The sequence below is a fragment of the Rhinolophus sinicus genome, linkage group LG13, assembly GCF_036562045.2.
Source record: "Rhinolophus sinicus isolate RSC01 linkage group LG13, ASM3656204v1, whole genome shotgun sequence".
In the NCBI taxonomy this organism is placed as follows: Eukaryota; Metazoa; Chordata; class Mammalia; order Chiroptera; family Rhinolophidae; genus Rhinolophus; species Rhinolophus sinicus.
The window spans coordinates 40,302,135-40,327,473 of NC_133762.1; the positions used below are offsets into that span (position 1 = coordinate 40,302,135).

Sequence of the window (25,339 nt, forward strand, 5' to 3'; positions counted from 1 at the left end):
TGAGAAAAGCCAGCGTAAAGCACTTTTATTGCAATAATAAAACTTGAAACTCATATGTAGTGCGGAGGGTGGGGTGGCAGTAGGCAGCAATAATTCCTCTCACCAAATCACTACACAGGACAGCAAAGGAGTGAGAGGGGCGAAGGAAAAGCCAGGAAACTTTGAGATGAGCAGGGGGAGCTGAGCATCAAAAAGCAGGAGATGCTGAAGCTGTGATGACCAGCATCGTTTTCTTAGGACAACACTCAAGGATTGGTCATGATGGCTGGGCTTTCATTGGGAGTTAAGTGGCTACAAACAGCACCTGCAATTGAAACTTTCAATTCAAGTTCTGAAAATTTAGGAAGTGGAGCCTGGATAGCTATGAGATTATAAAAGTCCTGACTATCCATTAGAAAAACCACAGGATGGGGTGGGCTGAGCCAGGCCACGAAGGCGGCAGCGGTCCCTGCTGGCCCGGGACAGAGAGCTGTAGTGTTCAGCAATGCAGTGAAAACGATTTGCTTTTAAAAGGCAGAGGGTTTCAGGGGAGAGTGCGATGGGGCAGTGGAGGCGAGGGCTCTCCCCCTCCCCACTTCAGTTTTGGGTAGGGCTCTTAATTCAACCCAAGGACATTTCTCAACTTGGAGAATAATTCGGCCCTCAACAGCGCCTCAAATCTGCTATGGCTTTGCAGCGCAGCAGCAAGAATGTTTAATATATAATAGATAAAAATTTAATCCAAAAAAATAAAATAAAATAAAGATTCTTGCATCCCCCCCACACCAATTCCTAGTCTAAAGTTAACCCTTTACTTGTGCTGTTAATACTTGACTAATACTTAATTGGGAACCTAGATCCAAAAGACTGAAACTGAATCTTCACCCCAAAACGAAAACAAAATAAAATGAGTAACTTGAGGTTTATGGCATATAGTTTAGGTCAACACACATACGAGGAGAAAGGGGAAGAGCAAAGCTGGAGGACAGAACACATTCAGTCGGGGTAGATGTTTATACAAAGAGTGTAGTGGAACATCAGGAAAAGCTCCGTACAGATTCGCGTGTGCGCGTCTGGGGGCGCCAGATCCCTCCATGGCACATCTGTTGGGGATAGAAAATCTGTGAGTTCCAGTAACTCAGAGCTCTTTGTGTGCAATGGGGACAGCTACAAGGCTGGCCACCGCACCAAGTCCCTTCCCCAATAGCTGCGAGGTCTCACTTGGACCCTTCTGCTCCAACTGGGGAGAGCCAGCTGGGCTCGGGCTGGATTCCAAGGTGAGCAAGCTCCCTCCTGCTTCAATTGGTTGTTTTTTTTTCCTTAAACCTAAGGTTAAATTTACCTGCTTGCTAAGGACAGCAGGAGAGCAGTGCTCCGTCCAGGTGTGGCCTGGCCTTCAGGGAAGTCTCACAAGCTTCCCAGGTGATTTTCCTGTGCAAAGCCCTGGGCTGATATTCCCCATGTTAAAAATGTCTGCTGTCTTCATTCATTCACTCAAATCTATAACTTTCTGGGTTTGTCCTTGGGCTTTCCTTCAAGACCTTTCCAAGAAGCTGTTCTGTTCTTTGGCAGTGCACGGGGAGGCCTAGGCCAGGGTGACTCGCAGCCCTTCATCCCTCTCTCCTGCCCCACCCTCCATCCTACCAGATTTACAGAAAGTCTGTTCCCAAATCAGGATAACGCCAAGGCTCCCTCAAGTACATTTATGTTCCAAGGACTCAGCTCTCAAAGAGCAGCAAAGAGGGTCTGGAGTAGGTGTAGACCTTTGGGCAGAGGGAGGCTGTGCAAAATGTCAGAGGCTCTTTCCTGGTAGGAATGACAGGTGGAGGAGCCAGAGTCCTCAAACCTGACCAGGACTGCATGATCCAGGTGTGCAGAACTCAAACCACTAAGAAAGAAAAACAGCTAATAATAAAAACGAGCCCTCCTCCTTAAAGAAGTCCACAACAGGACCAGGTTACACCGTCACAAACAGGCTGGTAGCCACTTGTTGCAGCTTTCAAACAAAAGCATTCTCACTCAGCCCCTGGCTGTGGCCCTCATTTCTAGGAAACCAAACTCAGTGTCCTAATGGCACATGACTTTTCTTGTGGGTGTTCAAATCATAAAACACATGAACACTGTCATCTTCTTTCCTCTGGTCCCAGGGGAAGGACGGAAGCAAAGGTAGAGGTCTGGGCCAACTGGATAGAAGATGACAACGTTCATGTGCTTTATGATTTGAACACCCATACGAAAAGTCATGTGCCATTAGGACACTGAGTTTGGTTTCCTAGATATGAGGGCAATGGGAGAAAAACAAGTCCAGGGCAGGACAGCAGGAAAGGGCTTCTGGTCCTCCTTTGCCACTGCCTGGATGTGACCTTGAGTAAGGCCTTTCTCCTGGGCCTCAGTTTCCTCACCTGTTGCACAGGAAGGCCGAGTCAGGTCCCTAAGACGCCCCCTGGCCCAGGACTGTCTGAGAGCACCCTCTACACTTCAGATACCCGCTGGTCTCGTGTTTCAACCCCCTGGTAACAAGCTGGCCTGATGGCCTCAACTGTCCTGGGCTCGCTCCCTGAGGCAGGTGGCCCAGGTGGTAATGCCTCTCCTATCATTTAACAGGCAGTGACCACAAGCTATGGGTCAGGGAGGTGCACAGACTAGGAACGGGTAAGCAAAGTCATCAACAGTCTTAGCTCTAAAGAACTAAAATGTTGGCACTACGAATGTGGCCTATGTTTCCACTTTACAACTGAGTTTTAGGGTATAAGCTACATATAAAAATACTTCATTTAAACGGCTACCATAAGCTGCCCCATCCCGTTTTAGTATATTCCAGAACACATGCCATCCCTTTCCATAAAGTGACTGACTTTTACATTCAAGGTGTACACTGATAACTGCAAGGATACCCGATAGAGGCAGAATGTAGGGATAAGAAAACCCAGGGCATTTGTGGTTCTCCCTGTTGCCCACCATACACTGGGCCTAACACAGGAAGAGCAAAGGTAGCTAAAGGCCCCTCAGCATTAAGTTCCTTACCCAAGAACAGGGAGCTCAGGGAGGAGGCCAAGCCATTCCTGTCATTCCAGTTTTAGAAGCTCCACGTCAAAGACGAGAGTGGCATTTGGTGGGATGATGCCTGGGTGCCCAGTGGCGCCATAGGCATAGTCTGGGGAGATAGTCAGTTTGGCTCTCTGACCCACACTCATCTGCGAAAAAAACAAGGAAGAAAGAATCAGCTGGACACACTCCCCAACTGTCTCCCTCAGAAGCAGAGCTGTTTACCTGGGTGTCCCTTGGCCAGGACGGTGTGACTAAGACCTTCCAGTGTCTGTGCAGCTGCCTGGGCGCCAGGTAGCCCCCTGCCCTATGCAGGACGTGGAGGCTGGCAGCCAGACTGGACAAACCCTGCATCTGGTTCCCAGCGGCCCAGGGGTAAATGAAAACCCCTCAATTCCCAAAACGGTCAGGCCCCCTGCCCAGGTGTTTCTGACCTGACTCTATCCAGAAGGGTCACCACCTAACCCTTCAAGTGGCCTGTCTGTCAAAGGACATGTGACGTGGCATCTACGCACTTAAAAAAGGAGTATTTTAATCAAAACTCTGCTACACACACACACATACGCATGCACACACACCGGGTAACATTTGGGGGTAGTCTGCTTTTCTGTACTTTCTATATTTATACTCATAGTTCAGAAATATAGAAAAAGTAAAAAGACTATGCTTTTTTTTCAGAGGTACAAAGCAGCATGTACACTATGCCACCACTTGTGTGAAAAAGAAGACACTATTTCTGTATTTGTACCTGCCTATATAAGCCAGTGTTTTTCTATGCAGAGGCTTGAGTATAGTGGCCAGGGTAGAGGGAAAATTTTCACTTTAAAAAATACATTTGGGGGCGACTGGTTAGCTCAGTTGGTTAGAGCACCGTGCTCTTTAACAACAAGGTTGCCAGTTTGATCCCCACATGGGTTTCTGTGAGCTGCGCCCTCCACAACTAGATGGAAACGATTTGACTTGGAGCTGATGGGTCCTGGAAAAACACACTTAAAATAAATAAAAGTTAAAATATATATTTGTATGTTTTCCATTTTCTAAACAAATACAAACTAAGTTTAAATGTCTATTTTCTGAAGAGCGAGCACATTCTCTGCCGTATCTCCATTCTTCAGCCTATCTTTTAAGTCTCCACCTGTGCACTCGAGGCTCTCTGACCCAGCCCAAGACACGGTGACCAGGGCGGAAGCAGAGGGCTGCAATGAAGTTTCTAATGCAACTCAGAAGTTTCACTTCCCATAGCTCCCTTCAGGAACAGGGACATCCTGGACCAAGGTGGTTAAGTAAGGACAGTTAAAAGCATAGGGCTTAATACAACAAAACTCAAAATGATCCCATCCTTTTACCCAGCAATTCCACTTCCAGAATCTTCTGCTAACAACCCAAATGCCCATTACGAGGGGAGTATGTCAAAGGCACATCTACACCACGGATTAGCCACTAGAAAGAATCTAGTGGCCTTAAATGTAAAAGAAGCCCCAAGTACATCAGTAGATGAAGAAGGCAAGCTCTGAAACAGTACTTGAAGCAGGACCGCACACCTGTAAACATGTAAAACCAGAATACCAATATCAGGAGAAACCGGGAAGGGGCACGAAACAACCCCCTTCTTCCTGTGCTTGAAGACGTGTTCTGTGGAGGAGTTTAAAAGAAGATGCCCCACGTCGCTCTCAGACCACCCAGATTTCTCAAGCGACAGAGCTGTGATTGACCCCAAAGCACACTGGGTCCAGGGGGAGACTGGGCATCTCCCCAACACCCTGCCATGCTTTGTGCCAAGCCTGGGATGTGAAATAGGCTGACAACATGATCTCAGGGGCAGTTCATGGCTCCTGGAACACACAATGATTGTTCCAGTGCTGGAACAGCAACAGAAGATGAGCTGTGGTGCGGACAATGGTTGGCACGAGAGATGGGGGATGGGCTACAGACTCAAGAGCTGGCCAGACGCAGGGGGTGGGAGACAGGATGAGACAGAAAGGTATGGTTGGCGAGGTTTCCAAAGGGAAGTAAACCACAAAGACCGTGTCCTTGTACTGCCAACCCTCTGCCCTGCAGGGACAGATATCTAGACACCTGGGAGGGGGATGGCTCAATGTTTCTGAGAGTTAAGCAATTTATTTGGAGATAATTCAGGGATATTTTATAGAGGAAGTAGAGCAATGTCTACTCCGGAAAAAAAGAAAGACAGAAATCTCTCTCTCCACTTTGGTTAAATCTCCAATCATCGTTGGTGAGAGGGAAATAGGCTAATTACCCATCATGCACGGCCTCATTATAATATAAAGCCCCCTGGGTCTCGGGCCACTGTAAACATCCCTTTACCTGGTCAGTGCCAAGAAAAAAATTCCTGGGCTCCATGGAAGGACAGAATTCAACTGAAATTTGGCAACCCTGGGTCCCCTATTGTCTACTGGGAATTTCATAGTGTTGGCAGAACAAAAGCTGTTTACACAAATGGGGTGGGGAGAGGTGAAGAAACAGATTCAAGACAAACAAAATGACTTTCTCCATGAATATGACCTCTCAGAAGTGGTCTGACACAACTGGTCTGACACAACATGGTCAATAAGACAAATACAAGTCACAACTACACCCAGACAACATTTTACTCATTACAGTGTCCTGAAGCCCAAAGTTTCACAACCCACTGTACTGACGGGACTGGGAGGAGACAGGAGCCTTCGAGCCCGCTGGTGGCAGCTCAGTGTAGTCGCTACAGATGGCCGCTTGGCAACATGCCAAAGACTGCACACAACCACCGAGCCACTCACTTCACTACCGAGAATCTGCCTGTGGCAACACTTGCACAAGTGTAAAATAAAGTCCACTCAAGATTAGTCACTGTAGCACTGTTTACAAGAGCAAAATACTAGAAACAACCGAAATGGCCCCCATTGGGTACTGGTCACATAAACAGGAGTCCGCCACTGACGGAAACAAAATGCAGCTGTAAGAGAGCTTCTTGCATTTTGTCCTGGTACATAAAGTGTCAGAGACAGATTAAGTGGAAAAGCAAAGCGCAGAACAATGTGTGCATACGTCTAAAAGTAAAAGAAAAGAAGACAGGCGCTATGTTTTATATACTCGTGTGCTTAAAGAAACTCCACAAGACACACTCATAACAGGAATTACTTGCAGGTGGGGTGGGAGTGAAATTTTTCACTTGTACCTTTTTTGATTTTTGAACCATATGAATGTCCTACCCATAAACATAGTTTAAAAGGCAGACACTAAGAAACAAAACAAACAAATGAGAGCATACCTGGGCAACCCCTTCTTCCCAGCCTCGGATCACTTCCTGCTTGCCTAGCATAAACTTAAAGGGCTTGTTTCTGTCCCGGGAGGAATCAAATTTCTTTCCATCTTCAAGCATCCCTGTGAAAAAGGGCAGTTGTAACATGAGCAACAAGGAGTAATGACACGAGGCAAGTCAGAAGCCAGCAGCAGAGTGCAAATCCCAGATGCCAGCCCTGAAGGGCCTGGCAGGGGGCCCCGGGCTGAGGAGAAACTGCAGCGTCCAGGGAGGGTGTCCTGTGTCCTCAGCGGGCCCCTACGGAGCTGAGGTGGACACTCTGCCCGGGCTTGTGGATGCTCTTCCCGACTCGGAGCAGCACGCGGACCACCAGAGGCAGGAGCGATCTCCCTCGGTCTGGAGGACGGGGAAGTGTACACACTCCTGGCGTGAATTTCCAACACCCTGAAGATTTCCTCCCAGACTAAGAATAACTGTAGGCCCCTCAGGTGCACATAATGGCTGAAAGTCACAGACAGTAAAAGAAACAATATTCCTTCCTCGATTCACCTGTCACCTTTTACAGAAATGTGGGTAGTGTCAGAACTGAACTGAATTGTAGGATACCAGCTGGTGTCAGAGAATCAGAGAAGTGGCGTGGGAAAAGACACAGAAAACCTCTTTCAGTGAACAGCTAACAACTCCAGTTGGCCATTCTGGAAGCAGTTCTGGGGGCAGGGAATGGGCGAGGCACCTTCCACGCATAAACGTTTTTAATCCTCCCCACGACACTGTCCCCATTTCACAGATGAAGGTACTGAGGCAGAATGAAGTGAAGTAACTTGCTGAACTAGTAATGCTAGACTTGAACCATGTTCATTCTACTATCCCAGTTTCCCAGAAGCCAGACAACCACGATGGCACTCGCTACTAAAAGGGGGAATTCCAGAGGGCGAGTGCCACGAGCAAAGAGGAACAGACATCTGCAACTTCTGGTCCAGAAAGAACATCACACCGGTTTCTCAGGAAGTCAGTGTCAGCCAACGTGAGAGCTGTCTGTGACTCAGGTTCTGAAAACTGGCGCCCTGCAATCCCAGACTGGAAGGGTCAGCCAGGTATTGCCACATCATTAACACGAAGCTGCCTCCCTTAGAGTCTGAGAGTGGGCACCCCCCATGGTTCTAAGTACCACTCAAGACACAGCAAAATACAGAATTCTGCTGTTTGTATTTTTTAGAGGAGGAAAATCCCAATCTAAAAAATGTCACCATTTGTAAGTGGGATGAGGAAGCAGAGATCAATTGAGAGCTTTATCACAGCCACCAGACTAGCTGTACTTTGACAAAATAGGAAATGGGGACGGAAGTGCTATCCTAACAGAGCAGGACGGGAGATGTCCTGAGGACAGAGAGGCTGTCGCACTGCCTGGAGCTAGGAGCTAAGGACTGAGGGACAGGAGAATGGAGGTCCACCCGCACCGAGTCAGGGCAGAGCCAGGAACTGGTACCAGAACTAGCCAGCTGGGATGCACACGAAGCACGGCTTTACCAGAACCAATCACGACTTGATTAAAGAAATGGCAGGTGGCAGGACTTGAACAGTTTTCTGTAAGTGAGTAACTGGGAGAGCAGGTTTCCACGCTCCACATACTCACTGCAGACACACATCCCCTTTGCCCCATTTTGAGCTTTACTTCATACACTGAATCCAATCCAACTGAACTAAGCGTGAAGGGTGAGAGCAGGCAATGAACAGCTAGGATTCTCAGATCCTTTCTTGGCCAGGCAGGGAGCCTTTCCATCCACCCCCGAGACTGCTTGTAACAGAAATAAGGGCACCAACTCCCAGGCTCAGTGACCCGCTTAAGGTCAGAGCCAGTGGGCAGTGGGGTCTGGCTCGAGCAAAGGGCTTTATTTAGCCCAATGGGGGCTGTAAGCTACAAAGGAGACTGACGCCCAGATATAGCCTCTTCCTGGTATGCGCTCTTCAGAGCAGACCTGGAGTTGAGTCCTGGGGCTTTCTGAGCAGCCATGATGGATAAGTCACTAGATGAAGAACCCTTCTGGGGAAGGGCCAAGGATGAGAGAGTGGACCCTGGCTCCTGAGCCCTGACTAGCTGCACAAAACCCACGGAGAAAAACCTGCCCAGAGGGGCCCCAGGAACCCAGTCTGTGCCACATTCTAGACCTTGGAAAGTCCAGACTCGGTACTCCCACCCCCCTTCCTAACCAAGTATCAACTTTCCAGGAGCAGCAAAAGCCTGGCCCGACAGATGAACTGGAGTCAATCTGAGCCTTTCTCCTATACCGGGGTTGATGCTGGGTGGGCATGTGGGCCAGTTTGGGCACTGAGACCAACTGTGAAGTCTACTGGAATCTTGCAGGAAAGACCTGACTCACTGGTTAAAAAGAAAAACACACTCAGGAAGAAAGCTCCTGCCCTCCCTTCCTGTTGCATGCTGTCGTGTGAGGATGTGATGTCTGGAGCCATGGCAGCCACCTACCTGGTAAGCACGAAAAGGTCAGGAGCAGCACAGACTAGCCATCCCATCGGTCTGAACCAGCCCCAAACCACCTCCAAGACTTGTGTTCTAAGGTGATTAAAAGTCTGCTTTGCCTTAAGTCAGGTTTCCAATTACTTGTAACCCAACTGGTATGAAGGAAATCTTTACTGGACATTTACCTCACTGACTGTAGTGTTGCCATGAGGACTAAGAGAAATGGAACTCAACAAGCCACGCCACAAAGAGCTATCACTGACTGTGATGACAGACCAGCGTGTGACATCAGGACCCAGCACATACATACATGTACATAAACAAAACAACGTTTACATGAAGTAGTTACTCTATGGGACACAATTCTCACTTTTTAAAAGTATTCTGAGGGGTGGCGGGATGGCTCAGTTGATTAGAGCGTGAGCTCTCAACAACAAGGTTGCAGGTTCAATTCCCACATGGGATGGTGGGCTGCGCCTCCTGCAACTAAAGATTGAAAACGGCGACTGGACTTGGAGCTGAGCTGCGCCCTCCACAACTAGATTGAAGGACAACGACTTGGAGCTGATGGGCCCTGGAGAAACACACTGTTCCCCAATATTCCCCAATTAAAAAAATAATAAAAAAGAAGCAATAAAAAGAGTGCTGACTGTGACCCCTAACTTTATTTCATGATACACTAATGGGTTGCAACTCAGTTTTAAAAATACAGTATACCTACAAAAGAATTATCCTATTTCTTGCCAAATTTGAACATGTCCCCAACCAGGGCAAGATAGCATTTAAGTGCAATGAAAACCACAGGGTCTTGAGACATATTCCTTAAACTTGCTTTTATTCCTGACCCAATGCATTGCCAAGCAACCTCCAGATGTTACACGCATCCATCCCACTTTGCCTGCAGGTGAGATGCTTCAGTGCCTGACTGGTAACCAGCTGGGAGCACAAGGTGTGGCCCAGCCTCTACCCGCTGCTGAGCAGCCCTGGAGAAGCAGATGCTCTTCAGTGAAGAGACTGTGGGTCTGGGAGATGTCTGTCTAACCTCAGCTCTCTGAAGCGCTCCTGGGACATTGAGGGGTGATGCCTCTTCTTATTTTAAATAACCGTAAATGCCAACAAGTAGAATTTCTGAGTAGAGGGGCTTTAAGCAGCTTTGCCAAGGACCTTGTTCTCCTCCCCTATTTCAGATGAACTACTGTCCCTGGGAAGAGGACATGAGCCTTGCTCCAGAACTTCAGGCCAGTTACCGACCGTCAATCTCACCTACTTTCTAGGAGAAATCTTCATCACAGGAAGGGCTGGGTGCTGGTGTTGGTAATGGCGGAGTCCCTTAGGCCTGAGGAGGGGATTTCCTATAATCTAAGTCCAAAAGGTTAACAATATCTCCAGAGCTGAGCAGGATATCACACGGCTGGCACAGGCTGTAGGGCACCGGGGTGCTGGAAGGAGGGCCTCCCCCAGTGGGGAGAGCAGACCACTGAATGTATGGCTGTAAGCTGTCAGACCGGGGGAGGAGCTGATGCAGGAGGCGAAACAGTGTCCATGAAGCAGGAACGACTGCGCATACAGTGTTTTCTGGAGCGGGAATTAGGCTGGTCCGTGCTGAATGCAGAATGTAAGAGAAGCTATGACATCAAAACAGGTCACAGTTTGGGCCAAGATGGAGGAACAGGATTAGGTTTACTCTCCCACCTAAATAACCCAAAACAAAAAATCCCAAACAAATAAAAAACAAAACAACCCCCCCACGCACACACACAAAGGGAGAGGAACCAGCCAGATAATGGCTTAAACAATGGTTCTTAAGACACTGGACACTGCAATGAAGGACAGTGACCCCTCAGGGATGGGAAACTAACAAGGCGAGCCCTGACTGCCCCGGCTTACATCCCTGGGAGTTTCCAGAGACAGGGTACTGGCATGGAGCTCAAGGCAGCTTGAGTCCACAGGACACGTACCAGGGAGAGGAGTTATTGAGGGATTCCCCAGAGGTTTGCAGAGGGTCCCCTTAAGCATTCAGCAGAGTACTAATCAATACACGTGTATAAGGAAACCACTCAAGGCCAGGAAAATAACCCCCCAAAAGGTTCGGAAGGATCAGTGCCTGTTCCCACTAGAAAGACAGGAGAAGGGCACGGTTCACGAGGCACTGGCAGGCTACCCAGGAAGAGCTCACCTTCCAAACCTAGTGGGGAGTAACTAGCCTGACACTGAGCACTGCTCCACATCCAACTAACAAATCATAAACGCAAGACCCAGACGATCAAACTATTTCCAAGTAACTTAAGCACTTCCCAGTACAAAGCCCAGGATGACTTACAGGAATAAAACTATCCAGCACCCCAAAAGGTGAAATTCACAATGTCTAGCATCCAAAGATTACCAAGCACGCAGAAACAGGGGAACATGTCCCAAATGAGGAAACTGATCAATCCATGGAAACCAACCCAGGACTGGCACAATGTTAGAATTAGTAAGGACAGGAAGATGCAAATCAAACTTCCAGAGGTGAGAACTATAATGCCCAAGATGAAAAATGCACTGGGCTGGAACGATTGGATATCCACAGACAAAAACTTGTGGAGAGAAAGGTTCTTTCTTTCCCACCTGTCCGCAGCCATCAGGTAAGCCAAGATGGGCGCTTACGAGTACATCCAGGAGCTATGGAGGAAGAAGCAGTCGATGTAATGGGCTTTCTTCTCAGGGTGCACTGCTTGCAGTACTGCCAGCTCTCTGAGCTCCACAGCCCCCTCGGCCCCCTTCCCCCAGCCCAATAAAGTGCATAGGATGAGATGAAAGGCCAAACTAGGTTATGTCACATATCGGATTCATGTGTGCCGTGGTGGGCACAGACGCCGGGTTCCTCAGAGTGGAACCTACGTCAAGCCTGTCCATCACGGTGTTAACCAGCTGAAGTTTGCTGGAAGCCTTCAGTCTGCTGCCCAGGAGCAAGCTGGACGCCACTGTGGGGCTGTGAGAGTCCTGAATTCTTACTGGGTTGGTGAAGATCCCACGTACAAATTCTGTGAGCTTATCGTCATTGATCCATTCCATAAAGCTGTCAGACGGAATCCTGACACCCAGTGGATCACCAAACCAGTCCCCAAGCGCAGGGTGATGCGAAGGCCGACATCCTCGGGCCGCAAGAGCTGTGGCCTTGGAAAGGGCCACAAGTTCCACCATACCATCGGTGGTTTGCGCCGTGCAGCTTGGAGAAGGCGCGATACTCTCCAAGCTCCACCGTCACCGCTAGTATAAGTAATGGTTGTAAAATTCTTACCTAATAAACGATTTAGGACAAGGACAGTCATGTCTGCTTAAAAGTGTTCTGGCTGTTAAAACTAGTTGTCTGCAGATTGTTTCATGTGTGCGTTGTCAAATTATGAAAGTTAAAGTGCAATAATGTTTGAAGACTATAAGTGATGGTGTATCTTGTTTCTCAGAAGATAAGCACTTTTGTCTTTGCTTTATCTTATTAGGGAGTTTATGTGTCAGGGTGTAAGATGTTTGGTATAACAGGTGTAAAGTAAATTCTGTGAAAGAGGAAAAAAGTAAAAACTTGGATCTATATATTTCATATCAAATCAGTATCAACTCAAGATGGATAATAGGCCTGAAGGCAAACAAGAAACCTGTAAAACTTCTAGAAGAAAACATAGGAAAATAATTTTGTGACTACGTCTTAGATAGGTTTCTTAAAATATAAAGCCAAAAAGCCTAACCCATAAAAGGATAAATTGAACTTCATCAAAATTAAAAAACTTGCACACTTTAAAAGATGCTTTTAAGAGAATGCAAAGTCAAGCCACAGACTGGGAGAAAATCTTTGCAAAGCATATATCTGACAAAGGACTTGTGACCAGAATATATAAAGAGCTCTCAAAATTCAACAATAAGAAAACAACTCAATTAAAAAAGGGCAAAAAATTTGAACAGATACTTCACTGAAAAAGATACACAGATGGCAAGTAAACACATGAAAAGATGCTCAACATTATTAGTCATTAAAAAATACAAAGTAATACCACTATGAGACATGACTACTGCCGATTAGAATGAGTACAAGTAGGAAGACTGATCATAATATGTATTGGCAAGGAACTGGAGGAACTGGAATTGTCATACATTGATGGTTGAAATATACAATGGAATAACCGCTTCGGAAAATAGCTTGGCAGTTTAAATTATACATACACCTCCCATATGACCCAGCCATTCTACTCCTGGATATTTATCCAAGAGAAATGACAGCCTGTGTCCATACCAAAAGACTTACATACAAACATTAATAGCAGACTTACTTGTAATAAATAGCCCAAAACTGGAACAACACAGATATCTGCCAACTGGTGAATGGATAAACAAATATATCATACAATAGAAAATTATTCAGTAATAAATAGGAATGAACTACTGACACATGGAATAACAAAATAATCTAAAAATAATCATGCCAAGTGAAAATCAGGCAGAAAGAGTACCTACTGACACCTGAAACTAATATAATATAGACTGATGTAATTGAAAACATTTACAAAAAAGCATATACTGTATAATTCCATCTATATAAAGCTTTAGAAAATGCAAACTAATCTACAGACAAAAGCATATCAGTGGTTGTTGGAGATGGGAAATGGGGGAGGTTTCAAAGGGTAACAAAGAAACACATCAAAACTTATGAAATTGTACACATTAGATATGAACAGTTTATTGGACGTCAGTTATGCCTCTGTAAAACTTTTTTTTAAAAAAAGAAGTGAAAAAGTGAGATTTACTAAAATTCTATGTATGTTCACCTCCTACATCCAACCTGGCAGTGGATGGCAAGGCGCTTCCTCTTCTGGGTAAGGAGCAGGTGAAGCAGGCAGCAAGCCTCAGCGGCTGCTCTCATTTTAACTCTGGCCGTCTCTGTGGCAGGACTGGAGCCCTTTAACAGTGCAACCACCTGCCAAGTTAAGGCCGTGATTTCCTAGAGAAAGCACGCTCTGCTGAGCAAAGGCAACTGAGGTTACAATTCAGACATGACAGCTGACACTCTGTAAGCTCCAAAGGCCACTCTAAGCAAAAATCATCACCAGCGTGACCTATTGGCAGAACTAACCGATTTCACTTCTGACTACACACAAACCTATATACCTCATGACCCAGAATCTGCCTGGGATAGTTCCACATTCCCGATTTCAAGAACTGTCTCAAGGTCACAGATCTGGACTCAGAGTTCTGTGTCCCTGTGGCACTCAGCTCAAACCCTGGCAACTCACACAACGCTGGCACTCAAGAGCACTTTCAGATTTGCTTCACTTGCACGGTTTTTAAGAACCAGCAGGGCAGGACAAGCACAAGGCTTCCATATTTAGACTTCTTCCCTATATGGCAGGAAGAAGCTGCGGGGTAATCCCAGAATGGAACTTTTTACTTTTCACACCTTTAAAATGCTAATCAGTGAGAACACTGTGAAAGTTTGGGGGTCTCCAGTTAAAAGCACAAGACCATGAAAAGAGTGAAAGCTACAGTTGCATGAGGGACTATCAAAGCAGCTTCTGGCTGCAAGGCAGTTGCTATCACCTTTGCTTGGGTCTCCTCCCAAAATGTTTAGCGGTTCTTGTGGGGAAGAACCAGACTCAAATCCTTGGAGAGGGAGCAGGAGGGCTTAAAAAAAAAAAGACAGGCGTGGGGACGCCTTGAGTTCATGTGCCCATTGGCAGGCTGCTCCTTCCTGCTGCTCATCTGTGTGAGTGTCTCGCGCAGAAGGAAGCCACAGATGCTGAGCAAAGTGGCCCAAGTCACAGAAGCAGTGGTCAAGACCCAAGGCCGAGACTTGGAGATTCAAGAGGACCACGGGGTTGTTATTTCGCTAACAGTCTAACAGAAATGGAGCCAATTCCAGAACATTCTGTTTCATGGAAGGCAGAGTTGTCATATGCCCTCAACCGGGTAAGGGAAGATGACTGAAGAAGGCACCTGTGGAGTTAGGGCTTTAGCACTTGTAGATACAGCTCATGACTCACAATGTGGTTTTTAGCTGCTGACGGATCTTTGCAGGTGGTTTTCACAGGCAGCATTTTACAGGGTCCAAAATATGGAAAGTTTTAAGATTTGAAAAAACACAAAAACAACAAACAAAAACCTCACACCTAAGTCAAACAATGACAACAAAACACATCATCTCAAGCCCTAAACTTTCAAAACCAAAGAAAGTTCTTCCCATTTACAGCTGGGGTAGGGAGAAAAGCTTTCTACTTACAACTCAACAGGTAGTTTCCTAAGTACAAAGTGCAATGTTTGAATGGTGGTAGGAAATCCAAATTCAAAAGTTGCCAATTTTCCTGCAGATGTGCATCTGAAGCCACTTGGAACATTCCCAAGTGGATGTACTATCCTAGGTGTAAATGGGCAGTGACTTAGGCTTAGCGATTTCCCTCCCTTCTTCTTCTCACAAGCAGCAGCTCTCTCACACACCTTTCACTTAACTGCCTTGGCAGAGACACTTAAAAGAACTACAGCCTGTACAGCACCAGCCTGGTGAAAGCTCCTTCATGCCCCAGTCTCTCGCTTACTCTCACTCCTCCTTTCCCATGTAGTTTTATGCTTACCAAGGGTCAGTGAGCTATGTTTATTCCCAAATCTACTTATGTCAGTTTTACTTACTGAGTATTCATCACATAATTAAATAGCATGCAAATAAATGATATGACTGTGAATAGAGAAACAGTGGTCCTAAATGACTGCTGGGAAAGACTCAATAAAAGCAAGTCACCAAAAAATATTGCTGGTGAATAACTGTGTGTGGATGAGACTAATGTATGTTTGGAGAAGGAAATCTTAAAAATCTAGAAAGGGTTGGCATTTAGATGACCTCACAACAGTCCTTGATCTACTTCAAAAGAGTCCTGGCTCTACTTCAAAAGCCAGAATTAGGTTTTGCAAGAACCTTGATGGGAAACTCTACCAAAGGGCCATCCTCAAAGAAAGACATGGCCCTTTAGTCAATGATTTATGTTTCGATTTGAAATAAAATATGTACAGACGCCATGTTACTTTTATGATTAACGTATCAACTATCCACTTGTCCCAACCATGACGGGTGAAGAGAGTCTACACACCGAGGTAACTAAGGTATTAACTCAAAACTCACGTCTTTGTCCCATTTCCCGGCCTTGGTGGTTGATTCACAGGGCAACCTTCCTGGATTGGAGTTCTAAGAACTGACACGTGGTATGATCAAAGATTGAATGCCTACCCAAAGAAAAAACCAGCTTCTTCCTCTCTATTACATAAACTGAGTGCAAGAATATTTCCCATCTGGAAATGCTTCTAACCTTTGGCTAAAATCCCTTTAGATTCTATGACCAAAGTGTATTTTCAAAGGAGGGCCCATGAGGGGAAGAACACAAATGATCCCAGAATACAAACCAGAGTGCATGTCCTTCTGGGCAAGCCTTTCCATTTCCCACTTTATCACAATGCAAATAAGAGGACTGCCACATTATGTCTCATGGGGGAGAGGGCAGGGTCTACAGAAGGAAACACAGTTCAACAGTGGCTGTCTGGAAATAGTAAAAATATGCATAGTCCTTAGCTTTCTTTTCTTTTTTCCGTTTTCCAGAAAACACAGAGGCAGGAGGCTGTAGGGCACAGTGGTTCAAGGCATGAGCTCTGGTGCCAGGCTCCAGATTATTACAGTAATTCCCTCCCTGGCCGCCCTGCTTCTGCCCTTCCTCTCCTACAGTTTAAACTTGACTCAACAGCCAGAGGAACATTGTTTTAAAATACAAGTCAGACCCTATTACTTCTCTGCTCAAAACACTCCCATGGCTCCCATCTCACCTCAGAATAGAAGCTGAAGTCCTTAACACTTTGTAAGCGGGCATTTTCCCGCCAAATCGCGTCATAACGCGGGGCTTTTTTGACATTTTCTCGCCAAAATTAGACTTTCCGTAAAATATTCATATCTTTCGATCTATTTGATATTTTTCTATGAAACTTTCAGTGTTTTAGTTTAAAAAGAGGTCTCTATTTATTTACTTTGCAAAATTTTGCCGGTTCCAACTAGAGGCGATATGACGAGTTTACTCGTTTCCCACAAACAATGTGTTAACACATGTTTCCCCGAAAATACGACCTCGCCTACAAAGCGTTAGAGCTGCCATGCCATAGCGCCATCTGACTTCATCTGACTTCTCTACTCCAAGAACATTGTTTCCCTGTTCTGTATACACACCAGGGATACTCTCACTGCAGGGCGTCTTTGCTGTTCCCTCTGCCTAAAATGCTCTTACCCAGATAGGCACACGGATTACTCCCTTACCTCCTCCTTCAGGTCTTTGTTCAAATGTCCCTTTCTCATTGAGGCCCTCACGGGTCTAAAATCTCAACTTTCTCCTGTCCCCTCCTTAAGTGCTTCCTGGCTAATGTACAATATATTTCTGCTTATTAATCATATGTGTTCTGTCTTTCCCATTACAGTATAAATGTGTCTTTTTCTTCGATATTCTTGGTACCAAGAACAGTGCCTTGTATATGCGAGATGGTCAATACGATGTGTGATCAAAAAATACGGTGAATGTTTAAATTTTTAAAATTACAGTAAAAGACACATTGCTATTACTCCCCCTCAAAAATGTAAACATTCACCGTATTTTCTGATCACACCTCGTAAGTACTTGTAGAAAAACCAAAGGCACCTTCCCCCCATTCCATCCAGGCTTTTGCACACACCTGACTAGACTTTTCCTCTCGCCTGAGCCAGACACATCCAAAACCACGTGGCACTTCTAGCCCCAGGGGTGGGCTGCTCAAGGCACTTCCCCTGTAACCTAAGCGCAAGGGAAGGCCCTCCCTCCCAGGTAAGCCCTCGAGGGAAGGCTGAGGCTTCTTCTCCCAGCTCCTAACACGTTTATCGACTGACTGAGGAAAGGGTTTGGTGTGCTGACCTGTGTGCAGTGGGTGTGAGAGGAAGGAGTGGTCCCACTTTCATTAATCCTAGGGATTGGGCAAAGTCCAAAATGTTGTAAATATTCTTTCTGATTCTAACCTAAAGGAAACAGGAACATCTAACCACTCATTCAGCCACTGGGTACCTACTCCATGCCAGGCACCGATGGGGAGAGACCCTGGAGACCACCACCAGTGCGGCTCTGGCCTCCTGGCGAAAGACTAGACACAACCACACGCAGCCTGACTGTGAGGAAGGCTAAGGAGGAAATGGACGGTTGCCGTGTTAGAGAATCAGGTGTGTGTGTACATGTGTAAAGAACCACTGGAGCCATGCGTCAGGAGCGACCCAGTGACAAGGTGTCATTGAAGCTGTGATAGCAGCCTGTCTTGTGATGTGGAGTGGGGGCAGAGGGGTGGCACCTAAGCCTAATACGAACAGAGACCTTCCGGGGGGCGGGGGGGAGCTTGGTGTGTGTGAGGAACTGAATGCAGGCCAGGGTGGCCTGAGCTCCTGGGAGAGAAAGAGTAAAGGCAACGAGAGCAGAGCAGCACCCGGGAGCTGAGGCTTTCTCCCGCTCTCTCCCTGTCCTCCTACTTTCTGAACTGTGAGAACTGATCTGGTCCAAGTTAAAGGGGGATAAAGGAAGGAAAGCAAGGACTCAGTTCAGTTCCTCAGTAGGTAAAAAACCAGGAGAGGAAATATAAAAATAAAAACAAGCAAACACTGCCATGAGCACCAAAGGGAGAACTGGACAGTAGACGCATTAAGTTATCCAAAATACCCCCGGTCTTTTCCATAGGAAACAGCAGGTGACAATACTATTTTTAGAGAAAATCTGAAGGCAGACAAATGATTCTCCAGTTTACAGATATAATGAACACATTAATAACACTTCACAAAAATCAGTTTTTAACTACTGAAAAATCAATGTGAGGATTCCTCTAGATTGATACTACAGATATAATACCCAACCACAATAAATAAACCTCAACTGAATTCTGGTTTTAAAAACAAAAGTTACAAAAAAACACTTTGAAGACAACTGTGATAATTTCAATATGAATTTGGTTTTAGATAATACTGAATCATTTTCAATTTTCTTAGATGTGACCAGTAGAAGGATAAAGAGAATATTCTCATTCTTAAGAGTATGCTCAAGTATTTACAGGTAGTGTCATGATGTCTGTAACTCTAATGGTTCAGCAAAAAACAAAACAAAACCCCCAAAACATATAGTATATTCTGTAAGGTAGAAATGGCCAATATGATAAAATGTCAACCATCGTGGACTCTAGGTGGTGAGCACATGGATATTTATTATTCTACTTTGATTTTTCTCTATTTCTGAAAACGTCACAACAAGAGTCGCACATATACACGAGAATGCTGTGTGGCCTCTGGTTCACTTACGACCAGCGAGCCTTCTGCCCTCACCTGTGGAAGAGAACGGCACCGGCGGGATCTGTATTTCGGTGATCGCAACTCCAGAGGAAAGGAAATAATGTTTCCATAACAAGATCTATTTTCAAAATGTTCAAATTCCATGATGTTAAGGAAACTTGAGGAGAAAAAGGAATGACACCGTAACTTGTTCACACAGCCAAGCTGGCACAGCCCAACTGTGCCCCTCTCATACCCACAAGAAACAACAACAAACAGTAAAAACCTCCCCTGGTCCTCAAATTGAAGAGAATGGCTGTGGCTTTCTTAACCAATATACTCTGTAGGCAACATGCAGGCCTGGGTTAAGATGAATCCAGACTCAGGTTCATCTCTTTTGTGTAGGTGCCCATCTCTCCATCTGTACAATGAAAGGAGGGTGAGGTCTCAGCCCATCCACCTCCACTGACCCTCAACTGCACGTACAATTGGGCCACTCCAGGAGCTGCAGTGCTGAGACCAGGGCGCTGCCTTTCTCCCTCTTTAGACACAAGAGGCGCCGGGTGGATGAAGGACGGGGCAGTGCCTGGGACACAAGGCCTTACCGACAGCATGTGCAGTAACAGCATCACGCCCGCTGCTGCCCCTCCCGGAATGCACTCGCCCCAGCCACTCCTCACAGCAGCCGTCATCACTCCCATTTTACAGACGGCACATGGAAGCTAAGAAAAGTGCACAATTTGCCAAGCTCTCAATATGCTACATGGCAGAGGCAAGATGTGAACCAAGCAAAGGACCCACATCTTTGGCGCTCATGTCCACCTGGCACCATCTCTGCCATCTGCCCAGGATGGCACACTCTACACACCTAAGGTATTACCAGAGCCCTGTTTCTGCCCCTGGCCCCAACAGCTCAAGGCCCACAAAGTAGCCAGAAGAGAGGGCCTGTTAAAACCCAAGCCAGCCCGTGACCCTCCAATGATCCCACCTTATTCAGAGAGGAAGCCAATGATCCTATGCAACAACCTGCACGGCTCCACCATCACGTTATCTCCTGCCACTTCCCCCTCACCGGTTTCCTTGCTGTGCCTGTAACACACCAAGCTCCAGCCTCAGAGCCTCTCCACTAGCTCTTCTCCTGCCTGGAATTCTCTTCCTCTAGACAGCCATGTCCCTCACTCCCCAACTTCCTTTGGGTAAATACTGAAATGTCATTTTGGCAGAGGCCTTTTTCAACTGCCCTTATTGAAGCCAGCGCCGCCCGCCGACACCCTCACCCTGCTTTCATCTCCCCACAGTGCTTCTCACCACCTCATGCTATTATTAGTCTTGTCACCGGAGGTAAGCCCCACCAGATCAGGGCTTTGTCTATTTAGTTCACTGGCCATGTCCCTAGTGCCTGACTTGTTGCTGTTGCTCAATAAACATCTGCTGTAGGAAGGAAGGGTCCTGTCACAGCCCAGCCCAAATAGTTACAGCCTGTCTATGTGAAGACGGCACAGGGGAAAAGCCATCTGCGGAGTCTCTGCTGGGAGTAAGCCTTCCTCCAGACATCAGCTCATCAGCCGAGAAACACCAGCGGAGGAGTGGACGGAATAAAACGGAAAGGAGAGGAGACAGAGGCTAAAGAAAAGCAAGGGGCTAGAGGCGTGGGGGGCAGGGAGGCTGCAGGCAAGTGGTCACACCTGCCCTGGGAGCTTGTTCAGCTGCCCAAGTGGATCTTTTGAGGAGACGGGGGTGCTGAGGGACCACCCTTGGTTTTTCTCAAGTCAGAAGCCAGGCTACTGACAAACCTGATCTCAAGGAGAAGATGTCAATTACTATTTAAGAGATTAAAAAGAAAATTCCTGGGGCCGGCCCGGTGGCTCAGGTGGTTAGAGCTCCATGCTCCTAACTCCGAAGGCTGCCGGTTCGATTCCCACATGGGCCAGTGGGCTCTCAACCACAAGGTTGCCAGTTCAATTCCTCGAGTCCCGCAAGGGATGGTGGGCAGCGCTCCCTGCAACTAAGATTGAACAGGCACCTTGAGCTGAGCTGCCGCTGAGCTCCCAGATGGCTCAGTTGGTTGGAGCGCGTCCTTTCAACCACAAGGTCGCCGGTTCGACTCCCGCAAGGGATGGTGCGCTGTGCCCCCTGCAACTAGAAAGGGCAACTGGACCTGGAGCTGAGCTGCGCCCCCTGCAACTAAGACTGAAAGGACAACAACTTGAAGCTGAACGGCACCCTCCACAACTAAGACTGAAAGGACAACAACTTGACTTGGAACAAAGGCCTGGAAGTGCACACTGTTCCCCAATCAAGTCCTGTTCCCCTTCCCCAATAAAAAGCTTTAAAAAAAAAAGAATTCCTTCCATCCACTTGAGGTTGCTCTGACAATGGCAGGCACGTGGCTGCTGACGTGAGTAAAAGGGATGTAAGCCTCGCTGTCAGGACAAGCTCCATGACGGAGATGCAGAAGCTACCATAGGCGAGGGAGCCGTGAGAATGCACTTGGTCCTCCAGGCACATATCTGGCAGGTTACCTTTCCACCTCCTTCCTCCTACCTCAATGCCTGTCATGCTGCTAGGAGGTACTTGGCTGGCGACAGTCAAGTTTTCATTTTCCCTTTTGGTACCACAAAGAGGTGACGCAGGCCTTTCTTTGAGGCCATGCTCATGCTGTACTCTGCTGGAGGCCACACAGAAGGCACCAGAGGGTAGCATCAGGGCTACTACGGGCAGCCACCAGTAACATTTAAAACATCCCTGCGGGAAAAGTCTATGCTATGCATACCTCAGGTGGCTGAGGGGGGATTTTGGCAAGTACCTGCCTTCCACTGTTCCCAAATGAGCAGTAGTGAACGCCTGGCCAGAGCGTACTAGATCAAGAGTGTTCACCTTCCCAGAACCTGGGTCAATCAGACTCTCCCTCCTAGAAACTGTAATCGGTGGAGTCACACAGCCAAGCAATCTGAGCTAGACACCCAAAAGGAGACAGAGAAACTGGGCATGGAGGAGGGGTTTGGAGGGGGGGTTTGGAGGAAGGTGGGTGGGCACACAGGGGACTTCTACCATCCACCTGGGAGAAACAGAAAAAACAGCAATCTGTAATAGGAAACTACTGAGGCAGCCAGCTAGAGAAAAGCAGACATGAAAAGTAGGGGCATCATGAGAATTTCTTCTCCGTTCTTAAGGCCCAGTGGGCTTCCTGCCTTTGAAGACCTTTGAATCTTAAGATCCTTTCGCTTCCCCCGCCCCCAATCATGTTCTCTCAAATGGATTCTGTTCCAGGTTGCTTAAAAGCCTTAACTGCTACAGATGAAATCTCAAAGTGCCTTACCCATTCCTCTCACGCCCCCACAGGTCTCAAACAGGTTCCTCCTTGGAGGCTGGCGGCAAAGACCCACAGGAACAAAGCCGCCGCCTAAGAACAGCCTATTCTGTGAGCAGGAGGCAAAGGCTGACATCTCACTAAGGCGTCATTGTAGGGCTTATCAAAAATGAAATTAAAAAGAAAGCTTTTGTCCAAATGGATGCCAGGGTCCTGCTGCTGTTCTGGGAACGTGTGTGTGGGTGCCACACGCAAAGAAAACACAGACTTGGAGAAGAGGCACAGGGCGCCCTGATGGTGCTCTGGGTCCCAGGGCCATCTGTTCTCGCAGAGAAAGGCTCCAGACATGCTGTGTGGGGACATTTCACCAAGAGGCACAGTGAAGTGGAGTTCTGCCTACATGCTGATGTCCCAGTCCTGCCATCAGCACCAGAAGTGGCTAAGCCAAGGACGAGGGGCACAGACCTGGAAGTGGGGTCACCTCCTCGCCTGAGTCCCAGTCTGCAGTTGGCTGTGGGAAGTGACTGAACTGCCCACTCACCCCAGCGCTGCAAAAGGAAACGATTACTCTTCTCATCCCACTGATCAAAAACCACCCAACCGATGAGCTTTCTTCCACTAGACCCCCTAGGCTCAGGTGCTGACCACGGTTTAAAAAGACAGTCATTTCAAATGTCAAAAACCACTTTCCCTTTTCGTTCACGGGCATGAGACTGTTCCCTACAAAGATGGATTTCAATACCTTCTCCTTTTGTAGCCTTTTTAAAGGTTCTAGTCCTTAACTCCCTCCACCTCTTGCCCCCATTTCTACCCATGGAGAAGGGCCAAAGAAATAACAGAGCCAGAAAAATAAAAGGGCACATGAAAAGGGAATGGTAGATGCCTTTTTTCCCTTCTTAATGAAAGTCATTTCCCTCAACAGAGTCCCCCCTACACACCCCCAAGATCTGGGAGAGAAGAGCAGGGCATAGAAGGGTAGAGCTTATCCCTGAGCAGCTCCCTCAGAAAGAACTTCCTACAGCCTACTACCCAGGAGGAGGAGGAACAGAGAAAGGGTGGGAAGGTGGAGAAAGGGGAAAGAGGAGAGGGAGGGAAAATTATTCATATCAGCAATTGTGGCTACACCAATCACCACCACCCCCACCTCCAGCCTCCAGCCAGGGAGTCGCGCCAGCTTAGTCTCCCCACCCCCTCCCCAATACAACACAGGAAGACCTTGTAAGGGCATGGAGTAAAACAAGGTCTCACAGGCACCAGACTATGATGTCTGAATTCTGGCTGAAAGTCTACAATTTCCTTTGGCGTACATTACTGTTTATTACCCTAACTGGCCTCAGTTTCCTTATCTTTAAAATGGGGATGAGAAAGTCTCTACTCCTAGAAGGGTTGCGGGACTAAATTACATATTTCGTCAGCCTGGGCCATCATTGCCACTGAGGCTTGGGTGTGTAAGTGGCTGAAAAGTAAAAAGAGGAAAAAAGCCCACGCAGATCTAGTTCCTCCAAGGCCAGGCTGAGCCCAAGCAATGACCTAGGGACTGGGAAGTTTCTCCACCCGCGGCAGAGGGACAAAGCCCGACTTCCCGGAGGGGGGAAGGGGCAGCGCGCAGACTGGGAAGTACCTCGCCCTTCTTATCTCCATCGAAGGGAGGGCCGGGCCGGAAGGGGGGAAGGGTGTCAACCGGGACAGAGAAATGGCACAAATCCTTTCTGAGGGTCGCTGGCCGGGTTCTGCCCATTCTTGAGCGTGTGACCTTGGACAAGCGACTTCGCCTCCCCAAGCCTCAGTTTCCCCATCTGTGCAGTGGGAATAAGGGGAGCATCTGAGGCACAGAATCCCTTGTGAAGGGTGAGATAACACCCGGCACGCAATCAGCGCTCACAAGCGCCGGCTCAGACAGTCTCGGGGACCGCAGGCCCGAGGCTGCCCCCTCGGGGGCGCTGCCACCGCCCAGGCCTCAGCCTCGGGCCACGCGGGCCTCGCTGCCACCACTCCCCGGGCCTTTGCCCCCAGGCCGCCCCCGGGTTGGGGCCCCCACCCCGCGGGCCCGCCGACTCACCCGTATAGTGCACCACGCAGGTCTGGCCGCGCTTCGGGAAGGTGCGCCCTGAAGAGACAGACAGACGGGTGCGGTGAGCGGATGCTCCCGGCGGCGGGGCCTTCGGGACCGCCGGGCGCGCCTACTCACCGTCTCCGGGGGAGATGGTCTCCACCTGCACTCCCATGGCGGCAGCGGCGGCGGACGCGGGGCGGGCGGGCGGGCGGCGCGACGGGCGGCGTGGACCAAGACCGGACCTGGCGGCGATTCTGCGGCTCTGCTTCGTCCCTCAGCGCGACGCCTGCGCACGCGCGCGCCCCCGCACGCCCCGCCCTGCGTGCGCGCCCCACACGGCGCGCACGTCCCCGAGCCCAGGCAGCGGGGTCCAGGAACCGGAAGCCCGGAAGCCCCGAGGCCTTCGGATGCAGCCGTCTGGATGGCCGCCTTGCCTTCCCCCATCCTTCCTTTCTCTGTGGTTTCAGACATGGCGGCATCAGGTTGCCGCATCTAAGAAATGGGAGGAATATTTGGGTGTCCTTTAGTGACTGACTGGGTGACTTTGAGCAGGATCACACATCTAAGTACATACATACCCATCCTGTAAAAAGGACGGTTGCGAGAAGTCCGTGCAGATGTGCGTTCGTGGTAGCTTTCAATAAATGGTTCAAGACAGTGAGCTCTGCTTTCCTGCGTTGGAGGAGGAGTCAGTATTTACACTGGATTCATTTATTGCATTTATACCCTTCATTGCGCACCTGCTATATGCCATGCCCTGTGCTAGGTGCTGGGGAAACAGCAATGTAAGAGACAGACTCAGTTCCTGACCTCACAGAACTTAACATTCTGGTGAGGGAGAGACAACCAAAAACCATACAGATAAATGTAACGTTTTAAATCTATAAGTGCTGTGAGAGTGA

General features: G+C 48.0%; 1 protein-coding gene and 1 pseudogene across 1 annotated transcript; one reads left to right on the forward strand and one right to left on the reverse strand.

Moving 5' to 3' along the window:
- FKBP1A (FKBP prolyl isomerase 1A) lies at positions 1 to 24,726 on the reverse strand. Its single transcript, XM_019755192.2, has 5 exons — positions 24,573 to 24,726; positions 24,444 to 24,491; positions 6,290 to 6,402; positions 3,004 to 3,173; positions 1 to 1,082 (listed from the first exon to the last, which is right to left on the reverse strand). The coding sequence occupies exons 1-4, from the start codon at positions 24,607 to 24,609 to the stop codon at positions 3,045 to 3,047; spliced, it is 327 nt and encodes a 108-aa protein (XP_019610751.1). The 5' UTR covers positions 24,610 to 24,726; the 3' UTR covers positions 1 to 1,082; positions 3,004 to 3,044.
- On the forward strand, positions 11,391 to 12,158 carry LOC109460109 (large ribosomal subunit protein eL15; annotated as a pseudogene).
- Positions 24,727 to 25,339: the final 613 nt, after the last annotated feature.